Source organism: Nannospalax galili, unplaced genomic scaffold, assembly GCF_000622305.1.
Source record: "Nannospalax galili isolate Female #2095 unplaced genomic scaffold, S.galili_v1.0 scaffold271, whole genome shotgun sequence".
Taxonomy (NCBI): domain Eukaryota; kingdom Metazoa; phylum Chordata; class Mammalia; order Rodentia; family Spalacidae; genus Nannospalax; species Nannospalax galili.
In genome coordinates, this window is record NW_008331789.1 from 4,234,988 (window position 1) to 4,247,206 (window position 12,219).

General features: G+C 43.4%; 1 protein-coding gene across 4 annotated transcripts in view; it reads left to right on the top strand.

The window, feature by feature from the left end:
* Prom1 (prominin 1) overlaps positions 1 to 12,219 on the top strand; it is a 122,263-nt gene that overhangs the window by 72,087 nt on the left and 37,957 nt on the right. For all 4 annotated transcript variants that reach the window (XM_029560520.1, XM_008826882.2, XM_029560519.1 and 1 more), the window contains exons 8-11: positions 1,410 to 1,627; positions 4,542 to 4,616; positions 7,440 to 7,503; positions 10,758 to 10,917. In XM_029560520.1, the coding sequence (XP_029416380.1) occupies positions 1,410 to 1,627; positions 4,542 to 4,616; positions 7,440 to 7,503; positions 10,758 to 10,917 (517 nt within the window). The remainder of the gene's footprint in view (positions 1 to 1,409; positions 1,628 to 4,541; positions 4,617 to 7,439; positions 7,504 to 10,757; positions 10,918 to 12,219) is intronic.

Sequence of the window (12,219 nt, forward strand, 5' to 3'; positions counted from 1 at the left end):
GGTTCCTCTAAGCTTCTGGTTCTCTCTTTTGATTTTATATTGGAGTGGCCAGATTGCTTTTGTCTTCAGGAGTTCCCACAGAGGCCCAAGTCAGATGAGGATCAGATGCTCTAAGGCTTTCTCCTAAGGTCTGGATCCCTCCAGGAAAGATTTTGACCTCAGGAATTTGGAGGTTGGACTGGCCTCGGAGCAGGGCCCGGAAAGGTGCTGGGATAGGGCAGCTGGTGGCCGTGACACTCAGACATACAAAGGGACATGGGGGCAGGAAGCAGCCCCAGAGCTCCTGAGGACTGCACTGAGGAACTGGGTTGGTCTGGATTCAAAGGATCAGGAAGAGGAAAGGTCAGCCTCCGTGTCCAGGAAAGAGGCTGGTGGGTTGTGCAGCCCAGGGAAGCAGAGGGAGGTGAGGGCGGGACCTTGAAAAGGAACTGGGTCAGTCTGGATGCAAGGTATCAGGAAGCAGTGGTGGCCTCTGCTGAGAGCTCAGCCCCGGGGTCCAGGAAGGAGGCTGGTGGGCCGTGAGCCCAGGGAAGCAGGGGGAGGTGAGGGCGGGACCAGGCCCAGAGGGCTCCTGGGGACCTCTAGAAGGAATTGGGTCCGTCTGGATGCAAAGGATCAGGAAGAAGTGGTGGCCCCTGATGGAGAGCTCAGCTCTAGAGTCCAGGAAACAGGCTGGTGGGATGTGCAGCCGAGGGTAGCAGAGCGGATGCTATTTTTCTTTTAACTTTTCATTTTTTTATTCTTTGAGGCTTGTATACAAAGTAATGGGTTTCATTATGGCATTTTCCTTTCGTTTTTACATTTATTTGTGTGTATTTATTTTGTTTGTATGTATATGTACTTATTGTGTGTGTGCATGTGCGTATGGGTGTGTGAATGCTGTGGTGCACATGTGGAGATCAGAGGACAACTTGGAAGAATCAGTTTTCTCCTCTTACTACACAGGTCCCGGGGATTGAACTTAGGCCATCAGGCTTGGCAGCAAGTGCCTTTACTTACTGCGCTATCTCGCTAACTCCTATCACCTCCCATGTGTGTCACTGTACCTTGCTCTCGTTCACTGACCTTCCGCATTGCCCTGTCTCCACCTGCCTGCTTCTGGCTGGTAAATTCTAGCTTTTTGAATACTCACAGCCAAAATATGGATGTGATCAGTTCTTATGTGGATTAAACAACTTTACTTACCAGATAATGACACTTACTCAGGGTGTCCCCCTGAGGTTCCTGGCTTGGTGCTCAGCTCCTACTTGGTACAAGAGACCCCACAGAGGAGAGCTGAGCTGTGTCATGGAGCTGGCAAGGAACTCTCATTGCCTTTGTATATCTTGTCAGATTGCCCCATCTGAGCTCATCTCCAGTTTCTTTAGAACACTCTGGTGCCTGTTCTGATTTGGGCTGTATTCCCACAGCAATCAAAGAGGCCAAGGCTGCCCTGGAGAACATGAACAGCAGCCTACAGAGCCTGCAGGATGGAAGCATGCAGCTTAGCAACAGCCTGACCAATGTGAAAAATGACATCGAGAATTCACTCAACAACAGTGACTGCACTTCAGGACCAGCCAGCAGGGTCTGTGATGGCATCAGGACATCGCTAAGCAATCTAGAGAGCAACCCCGGCCTCAGTCAGGTGAGCTGCTATGGGGAGGCCCAGCAGTGCTAAGGTTGAGTGCACATTTCTTGGTGCACAGTGGCTTGGGTTGGAAAACAGTGGCCTGTGGAACCCTGTCAGCCTGTTCTGGACATATGTTCACCACGTTGGGATGGATGCAGCAGAGCCAAGATGTGAAAGGGGACTCCCTTTTTTATTTTAAATGTTTTGAGAACTTCATACTTGAGTACTGAATTGACATCATTTTCACCACCCCCAGTCCTCCCATGCCCTGCCCTGACTCGCTCTCAAATGCATGATTTTTCAAATGCACACAACCCACTGAGCCCATTTGGTGGTGTTTGTGTGTATATGTGTTTAGGGCTGAGGATTTGGGATTGGAAACCTGTCAGGGAGCCCAATCCCTTTTGGTGAATTCTTTGCTGTTAGAAGACACATCAGGGTGAATTCAGCTTGAAAAAAAAGAGAAACAGAATACATTCTGGTAGAATTTGAAATCAAAGTATATTTTAAAACTAGGTATATTAACCACTTGGGCTGAATAGTAGGCAATGATGTAGAAAAATGTTCATTTATATTATGTTTAATTTGTTAATTTGTTAATTTATTTGTACATAACCACTCATGTCTTACATTAAAATTTTTTTTTGGAGACAGGGTCTCTTTGTAGCCCCAGCTGTCTTGGAAATTACTATATAGATAAGGCTAGCCTTGATCTCCCAGAAATCCACCTGCCTTTACCTCCCAAGTGCTTGAATTAAAGGCATGTACCACTACACCTGGCCCCTATATAAAACAATATTTTATTATATACTTTTTCTTATTTTCATATTTTCTTTTTTTGGTCTTTTTGAGTTAGGGTCTCCCTGTAGCCCCAGCTGGCCTAGAATTCACTATGAAGACCAGGCTGGCCTTGAACTCACAGAGATCAGCCTGTTTCTGCCTCCCGAGTGCTGGGATTAAAGGCATGAGCTACCACATCTGACTAATGTTCATATTTTATGAATCAGTTCAATTTCAAAGACTTCACATTCTCCAAGTGTTCTGGTTTCCTTTCTGTGGCTATGATAAAACACTCAGACCAAAAGCAACTTAGGAGAGGAAAGGATTTATTTGGCTTACCCTTGCAGGTTACAGTCCATCATTGGAGGAAGTCAGGGCAGGAGCTCAAGCAGAAACTGGACACAGAAGCTGCTGAGGATGCTGCTGGCTGCCTGGTGGCAGGATCAGACTTACCAGCTTTCTTGTCTTGTCTAGAACCCCTGCCCAGGGTGGTGCCATCCTCAGTGGGCGGGGCCCTCCCACACCAATTAGCAATCAAGACAGTCTCCCTCAGACATAGCAGCAGGTCAAGCTGATCCGGACATTTCTCTCTCAGATGACTCTAAGTTGTGTTAAGTTGACAATTAAAGCTAACTAGGACACGAAGGTGAACATTTTACCCCACTTACCTACTTATTTACATCACTATATAAATGTATGGAGTTCTCTTGACAGGTAGGTTTGGGATAGTTGGGGGCTTACTCCTTTTTTATTTTTACTTTTTTAAAAAATGTGTTTGAGTATATTGCTTGCATGTATCTAAGTGTACCCATGTCATGCAATGCCCATGAAGGCCATAAGAGGGCATCATATCCTCTGGAACTGGAGTTAGGGTGGTTGTTAGCTGCCATATGGGTGCTGGGAATTGAACCTGGGTCCTTTAAAAGAGCAGCCAGTTCTCATAACTGCTGAGCCATCTCTCTAGCCCTGACTTGTTCCTTTATACCTAAATAGTTTAATATATTTCTCAGCTTTGCATAAGCATCCTACATGCATCAAAATTAGGACCCAGAACAAAGACCCAGTACCTCCATCTACTCCACAGGTTCTATTGAAAGCCATCAATTCTTCTGAGCATGTCCTATACAACCATCTTGTCTTGTGGCCCAAGGTCTTGCCTTGTCACTAGCATCTTTTTCTGTCCCTTAAATCTGGTGCTGTTTCTTGGTCTTTTTCTTTTGTGACATTGACATTTTCAAGCAGGCTATTTATTTTGTAGAGTAGCCTTCAGTTAGGTTTGTCTGGTGTCCTCTGATGCGTAAACTTAAGTTCTCCACATTCTCCTCAGAAGTCATATTGAGTCTTCCCTTGGTGTCTTGATGCAAAGCACAGGGCAATGGTCTCTTAAGAGCTAGCACATACTTCAAACCTGTGTATAATTATGGACATGGAAACCAGAATTTCCACTGGGTAACCACTAGCTGCATTATTTAAATTTAGTATTTGTTTATTTACTTATTTAGTTTGGTGTTGAAGATCTGACCCAGAGTATATGTGTTTCCCCATACTGAGCCACAATCTTGGCCTCTGTAGTAATTTTTTAAATTTTATTTCGAAAGATCTTATTAAGTGTAAGCATGTATATCCATGCTAGTGTATGCCATGTGTGGGGTTCCCTGAAGAGGACAGATGAAGGTTTGGGTCCCCTGGAACTGGAGTTATAGCCAGTTGTGAGTAGCCCAAAATGAATGTTGGGAACTGAACTCGGGTCCTCTGGAAGAGCAGTAAGTGCTCTTAACCACTGAGCCATCTCTCTAGCCCTGCCCCTGTATTACTTTTAAACGTGATTTTTTAAAAGGTTCCTCACAACTTTATTCAACAATATTCTGCACTTGCAATTGGGAAGCCGTAATTATAGTATCTGTGTTGAATTTCTTTGCCTCATTTTTAGCTGACTTCAGCAGACCTGCAAACATTTGAAAACTAGAGCTTGTCGGTGCCATTCAGAACAGTTTTCCCCAAACCATATTCTATTGCCCAAAGGAAAGTGAGGTCGAACCATACAGTAAATAGCACACTCTGGGACTTGGTATAAGATAACTCCCTTTTTGTGAAGGCTAATTTTGGGGGTAGCTATCTTAGCCTAATATTTTGTTTTATAAATTTTCAGCTCCCTTCTGTGGATAGAGAACTCAACACTGTTACTGATATCCTTAGAACTGATTTGGAAGCCCTCATAAAACAGGTATGGTTTTTGGAACAACTGTAATAATTCGATTTTTTTTTTTTTTAATGAGTATGAGTGTTTTGCCTTCATGTCTGTATGTACACCATATTTGTGCAATACCCATGAAGGCCAGAAGGGGCGCAAGATCCCCTGGAGCTGGAATTAAGGATGTTTGTTTGCTGCCATGAGGGTGCTGGGAACTGAACCTGGGTCCTCTGCCAGAGCAGCCAGTGCTCTTAACTGCTAAGCCATCTCTCCATCCCCAATAGTAGCTTATTTTATACCAAGGATAATCTGGTACGCAAGAACATAGGACATAAAGAAAGTGCATGATGGGTATGGCCTCTGCTTTCCTGGCCTCAGCAGTGGGTGCAGTGCACAGTTCACATTATTTTTGATAAGTGTACTGCCTCGTGCCGTGCTGATTTGAGTTTTGTTCCTTCCTAACTCCATGCCTCTGCACGTACTGGGTCCTCAACCTGGCATTCTCTTTTCTCCCTCTCCTTTGTCTAGTGACTTAAATTTTAACCTTCATATATCACTTTGTTAACATTTTATTTTATTCTTTTTTGTGTGTGTGTGTGGAATGTAACTCAGGGCTTTGCACATGCTAAGTCCACACTGTACCACTGAGCTTTATATATCACCTCCTTTTTAAAAATTTTTTTATTTTATGTGTATAAGTATATTGCCTATATGTATGAAAATGTGCCCTTGTCCTGCAATGCACATGGGGGTCAGAAGAGAGCATCAGATCCCCTGGATCTGGCGTTATGGACAGTTATGAGCCACCACGAGGGTGCTGGGAACCAAACCCAGGTCCTTTGTAAGAGCAGCTAGTGCTCTTAATCACTAAGCCATCTCTCCAACCCCTATATCATCTTCTTTTAAAAAAATATTTTAATATTTTTTTATTTTATGTGTATGAGAATATTGCCTACATGCATGTAAATGCTCCCATGTTGTGCTATGTCCCTGGAAGCCAGAAGAGGACTTTAGATTCCCTAAAACTGGAGTTAAGGACAGTTGTTAACCACCATATGGGTTCTGGGAACCAAACCCAGGTCCTTTGCAAGAGCCGCCCCCCAGTGCTCTTAATGCTAAGCCATCTCTCTCTAGTCCCATATTATCTTCTTAACAAGGCCTTTCCTTTGACTAAGTCAACATTTGAATACATTATTACAAAATTGCAAATATCTTCTAAGCCATGTCCTCACTATAGTTATGCATATAACTCCCTTTAGCACTTCTGTCCTCCCACTGGACTGTAAACCCCCCTAAAAAGCAGGGATAGTGTTGGCCAAGAACACCACAACTTCCCCAGGAGTTTTTTCAGTCCATAGATACTGAGTACACACTAAATATCTCATTCTAGAAACACTCAGAATGCCCTGGGCCTATAGGAAAAGGAGAGAATAATTTTATTCTTTACTCTGTGTCTTTAAGCACGACTGTAAGAATTCTCAATGTCTGTTTAGTAGTGGTTTATATTGACTGACAAAATATCTTCTTAAGTCATTCAACATTCTTGGCCTTGGAACATTGGTATCTCTTGTTTAATGATGGAGTGTACCAGTCTAACCATAGGCTCCCTCCAGCCAGAAATCCCCTCCTATGGGTGACATCTGTAAGTCCAAATGTGTCTAACCATGGAAGAGTCAAACTTATAGAAATCCAGCATGAACTATATAGCTTTGTCACCTTTGAGGAAATGGAATTTGAGGGCTCTCAGATAGAATTTGACACAGCTCTGCTTAAATGGAATTTTGGCAGCACTGTGTGTCTTATGAAGTCTGTAAACTCTACAGAGTTCCCAGCAGATGACTGGCCACATTAACCGTGAAACAGAAACCAAGTCCCTGAAGAGGACAGGCTGGGCATTTAGAAGGACTTTTTCTCCTCATGATTTGGCTCCCAGACCACGTAGCAGGACATGATTGTTTGGAGCTGTGTTTTGGCTTCACTACCATTTGTAGATGCTATCAGCTGTGCTTAGGAACATTTTTTCCTTCTGTGCTATGCAACCTTGTATTTCATAATTGCCTTGGCAGGTAAGAGTCTGTTTTAAGATGTTCTCTTTGTGTCTGTGCATGGATTGTCCTGCAGGTCAGGGTTCATTAAGCTCAGCTCTCCTGGCACTTTGGGCTAGACAGCCCTTTTTTGTTGGGGAGCTCTCCTGCTCACAGTGGCACTCCAAAGCTGTGATGATAGATATGTCTTCAATGACCGCCTCTCCACTGAAGTCCCCTTGCATGAGAGCCACTGGTATCAATCGATTGTGTTTATCTGTACCAATTCCTAGGTGCTATGTGAGATAATGTTTTTTTTTTTCTTTTCGTTTTTTGATGATGGCACTACCCTATCAGAGATGCTTTTTTAAAAAAATCACTAATTTTATTATATATTTTCCCTTTGAATGTCTTTGCTCAGCATCTTCACCGTTCCAGTGACCTGTAGTTCTTACTTCCTTGGTGAAAACATGTCTTTATCTTTCTTTGGTTTTGTTCCAACTGCTCTTGCCTCAGTCACTCTCCATGAGCTCTGATTTTTCAGTTAAAAGAACATGCTCTCAGCGTGGGGAAAGTTCAGTGACAAAGCATTTATTTCAATGAAATGCCTGATGTGGTAGAAGACATGTGCAAGGCCCTGGGTTCAACTCCTACCATAAAAAAGGAACGGGGCTTTCTAATGGGGAATGTTTTAGGTTCCTGATGATTGTATTAAGGTAATTGCAGCCTTATGATAAAATTTATGTTTTAGTTTTACTTCTATTTGATACAAAACTGAAAAAAATTGACTATAGACCAACTGATTGTCAATTTATTTTGAAATATTTTTTAGAGGTGTGCATTGATCGATGAAATACCTGATGTGGTACGAAACCAAAGCATGATTGTCGTCACAGGTGAGAGTCATAGTTCAGTTCTGTCTGTCTTTGTTAAGAAGTCTGTGCTTGGTGAGGATAAAGGAAGAGATTGGTATAGATTATATTTTTCTTTTCTGGTTTTAAGAAATAGTCTCTCACTAAAATCTTGAGGATGAAATGAGTCTCAGAAGTTTCTAATTATGCCATCTGCAGTCAGTGATGTAGTTTAGGTGGGAGGAAAACCCAGCAAAACCTCTTATTTAATGTGGTGCCTTCCTGCTGCTGGCCCACGGACACTGTGGTGAATGTGACAGTGGCGTGACTCCTTGTCCTGGGCTCTTCCAGACCTTACAATAACTGATGTTTAGAGGGTCATGTTGCAGTTATTTTCCCTGGGCAGAAAAACTCCATAGATTACTAAACTTCCTAAATAAACTATAAATAAATTAAAACCTTTTTTTTTTTTTTTTTTTTTTTTTTTTTTTTTTTGAGACAGGGTCTTCCTGTAGCCCAGTTGTCCTGGAACTCACTATGTAGACCAGGCTGGCCTTGAACTCACAGAGATCCGCCAGCCTTTGCCTCCCAAGTGCTGGGACTAAAGGCATGTGCCACCACGCCAGGCCAAATTAAAATCTTTTTATTCACTTATTTTTAGGAAATACTGTGTGTAAGGATTAGTTTTGTCTTTGGGGGAAGCATTTTCCTTCTGTCCATGGGGTTGATGTGATGGCCTTTGGGGCTTCTAAGACTGCCTAGAGTTTTGGAAGAACAGAATCTATGCTGAGGGAATCCTAAGGTTTAAAATAGCTCAACTATGCTGTGTTCAGGTTACTGTGTTGTGGGGTGAATGTACAGACAGAATGTCATGTAAGCAGCTCTTTGTGCCAGGATGGGAATAAACTTGGGTTTATTTGCATGAAGCTGTGTAAGATCATCTCTCTCTCTCTCTCTCTCTCTCTCTCTCTCTCTCTCTCATCTCTCTCTCTCTCTCTCTCTCTCTCTCTCTCCCTCTCTCTCTCTTAAAATCATCTTCTCAGAGCTTCTTTTATCTATTTGCCAAGTGGTTTTAAGAAAGATGTTATATTAGCAGTATTCAGTTTACTTTTTAATGGCTTTCTTTCAATGCCATTAGAGTTTGGGTAAGGAATATTTCATCCTATCGCACAGTGCTTTAGATGTCCTTTTTGTTTCCTAGAAGATTCTACTCCGTAGATACTAAGACAAGGTTCATGCTTTCCTTAGGTAACATCTGAAAGCTACTGCATGCTGGATGTCTAAGAGCTGCCTGCTTACTAATATGTGTATTTAATCTCTTGTTTCCCCCTCTCTGGACCTCTTCTTCCCATATGCGCAGTCCTGCCTTGTAAGTGTGCTGCCTGCATGAGCGAAGCCCCGTGTATCTGGTGTCATTGCTGAAGCGCGAGCAGCATTTTCCTAGGGCTGGGCAAGTGTCGTTCTATCAGCTGAACATAAGGGTTTATTTTTATGTCCTTGGCTCCCACACTTTGAGCCCTCAGTCCTAGTCTGAATATTTGAAGTACGTACTTTGTGCCAGGCTCTTCCAGGTGTTGGGGATGTGAAAGGTGTTAGGCATGACACCCGACTGTCCTTCAACCAATTGTGCACAGAGGTGCCATTGATCATGTGCAAGGTAGTCAGTCATGATGGGGAGAGCGTGGTCAGGGGCTTCTTGGGTAAGACATGGTGCAAACTGAGGCTTGAAGGAGGCATTTGCTGAGAAACAGCGTTAGCCACCTGTGCAGCTGCTGAAGGACAAGGCTGGGAAGCTGGCTTTGTTCTATAATTTATGTGAAGCCAAGGCAGGCCAAGGGTTGACGGGTCCCCAAGGAGCCGCTCATAGCAGACACAGGTCTTCATATTACATTTCTCAAAATCTCACAGTTAAAAATGGCCCATGGAGTCCTGCAGTTAAAAAACCTGTAGGGACTTTGGCCCAAGAGCCCTTTGGAGACGCAACAAGCCACCACAGGTCTCCTTATGAACTGTTTCCAGACATGGGGTGCTCAGCTGTTTTGGGTTTCCAGATTTCAAATATATGTGAAAAGCACACTTTTGGAAAAGTTCCCACCATTTTTATATATGATCATATTATGGACTGCTTACTGAACATTCATCAGGGCCCTGGGATCTTATTTTTAGAACTGCTTATCTTGTCTGGTGTTGCTAAGTGATTTCTCTCCCAGTCATGATCAGTAGACTTACTTGATGGCTATGTTCTTGGTATGTCTGTGCTGGGAGCCAACCTCAGAACTTGTGGGTGTGCTGGTTCAGGTGACACAGTGTACCCAGGTAGCTCCCATCCAAGATCTGTTGGAATGGACAAATATAGCCTAGAAAAACTGGTGTCCCCTTGAACTTATTTCCTCTGAAAGCTCCCAAATCTGAGTAGATGTTTGGTCAGAGGCATTACTTTGTTCTTTACATGTAGGAGACACCAATGGGTCTCTTCAATAAGTCCCAAATAAAAGTTTAATGAATATATCACCTGAGGTCACTTGTTCAAAAAATGATACCGGAGAATTGCTATGTCCATGAATACCATTTATTTGTATTTTTCTACTTTTCTGGCCCTGTCTTTCCCCTTCTTTCCCTTCCCTCCCTCCTCCTGTCCTCTCTGTTCCCTCTTTTCCTCTTCCCTGCCCTCCCCTCCCCTTCCTTCCTGACCTCTTCCCTCTCTCTCCCTTCTCCTCTGATTTCTCTCCCTATGTGAACCAGGCTGGCCTTAAATTTACCTCAATATGCCCGATTCTGCCTCCCAAGTATGGGAATTACAGCTTGCCTCCCTTGGAATGGCATTTCTTCAGTGGTAGAATTATTCATTTATTCTGAAGCCATAAAATAGGACTTTCTAACAACAGCAGCAGTGCTTTCCTTAAGAGACTGTGGATGAGTAACAAGCTCTGTGAGCCTCAAGGTCACACTTAAATGGGGACTAACCTGAGTGAGGAAACATTACTATCTACTTGGCACATGTCGTGCCAAGAAGTGCTTGGCACATGTAGGCACACCCTTCATTTAGTCACCCGGCCTTCCCCACGCCTCCTTTTCTTCTTGTAAGGTGTTAGAAGAGAAAAACTGGCTTGACTTTGCTAAGAGTCCACACCTGCATTTCCTGTTTTGTTTGGTTGTTCTTCTAGGTGGTCTTGGCTCTCTTCATGCTTGGTGTATAATCTTCCCTTATTAAAACCCACATACAACATGGGAAAACCTCAGTGGCTCAAAACAAGGTCTCTGGTTTTGAAACTGAGTAACTGAGGTCCCTTTGTTTTCAGATGTCAAAGAGGTCTTGAATTCCATCAGCTCAGATATCCACAATATTAGCCAGAATATTCCTATTGAAGAAACGCTGCTGGAACTCTCTGGTCAACTTAATAACAGCAACAGACTCTTCTATGAGGAAATGCCCAGGCTAGAGGAATATGACTCATACTGGTGAGTGCCTCCTCAGAACTGGTAATGAGGAGTGTGACGCTTGCTCCGTAATGGTAAAGCAATCTGGATAACCTTCCAGGATAACCTTCTAAAAACAAATGAAACTAAGAGGCTCTGAACTGGTGTGGACAGCATCTAGCTCTTGTTCTTTTAAAAAAGTTGAAGGGGGTGCTGGGGAGATGGCTCAGCTGTTAAGAGCACTGGCTGCTCCTACAGAGGACCTGGGTTTGGTTCCCAGCACCCATGTGGCAGCTAACAACCATCTGTAACTCCAGTTCCAGATGCCCTCTGTGGACATTATGTGACATGGGTGCATATGTTTATATATATATATATATATGCATTACACTCATACACATAAAATAAAATAATAAATTTTGTTTTTAAAGTTGAAGGGGATGCTGGATAGATGACTCAGCAGTTAAGAGCACTGTTGCTCTTGCAGAGGACCAGGGTTTGGTTCCCAGCACCCACGTGGTGGCTAACAGCTGTCCTTAACTCCAGTTCCAGGGGATGCAATGCCTTCTGACTTCCTTGGGCATTGCATGCCTGGGTGCACTTTCATACAGGCAATACCTCATACACATAAAATGAAAATACTAAATATTTTCAAAAGCTGAAGGGGCCTTGGAGACTTGGACCAGTCAGTAAAGTGCTTGCCATGAAAACCTAAGTTTGGATCCCTAGCACCCACATCTTTGGAAAAAAAAAAAAAAGGTCTAGGCAGACACTGCAGTACATACACATTGATAACCCTAGCTCTTGGGCGGGGGCCCCTGGGAACAGATGGATCCCTGGAGCTCACTGACCAACCAGTCTAGGCAATTAAGCTCTGGATTCAATGAGAGATTCTGATTATTCAAAAAATAGAGAGTGATTGAGAAAGACACCTGCCATCCACCTCTGCCCTCCAGGAGCATGTGCACCCGTGTGTATACACCTGCATACAAGCACATGCACACACGAAACTGAAATGCTCACTGAGGCAGCACATGGAATAAAGGTGGAATGATACCAAGGTGGTTACCCTGGCTGCTGAGTGACGGGGACGTGCATATTCATAAAGCACTCCTTATTTAAAAGCAAAAGTTGGGCGCTGCAAACTCTCCAGCGGAATACTCAACGCTTTAGAATGTTGTTGATGTTGTTCGTAGCTTCTCAGAGCTTTGCTATAATTAGTAGCCAGGTATGTCATGGGATTTGGAAGCTTAAAAGTTATTAAGAAACGTATTTGAAAAAATATTCTCGGGAGCACTGGTCCTGTTGTAGAGGACCTGGGTTCAATTCCCAGCACCCACATGG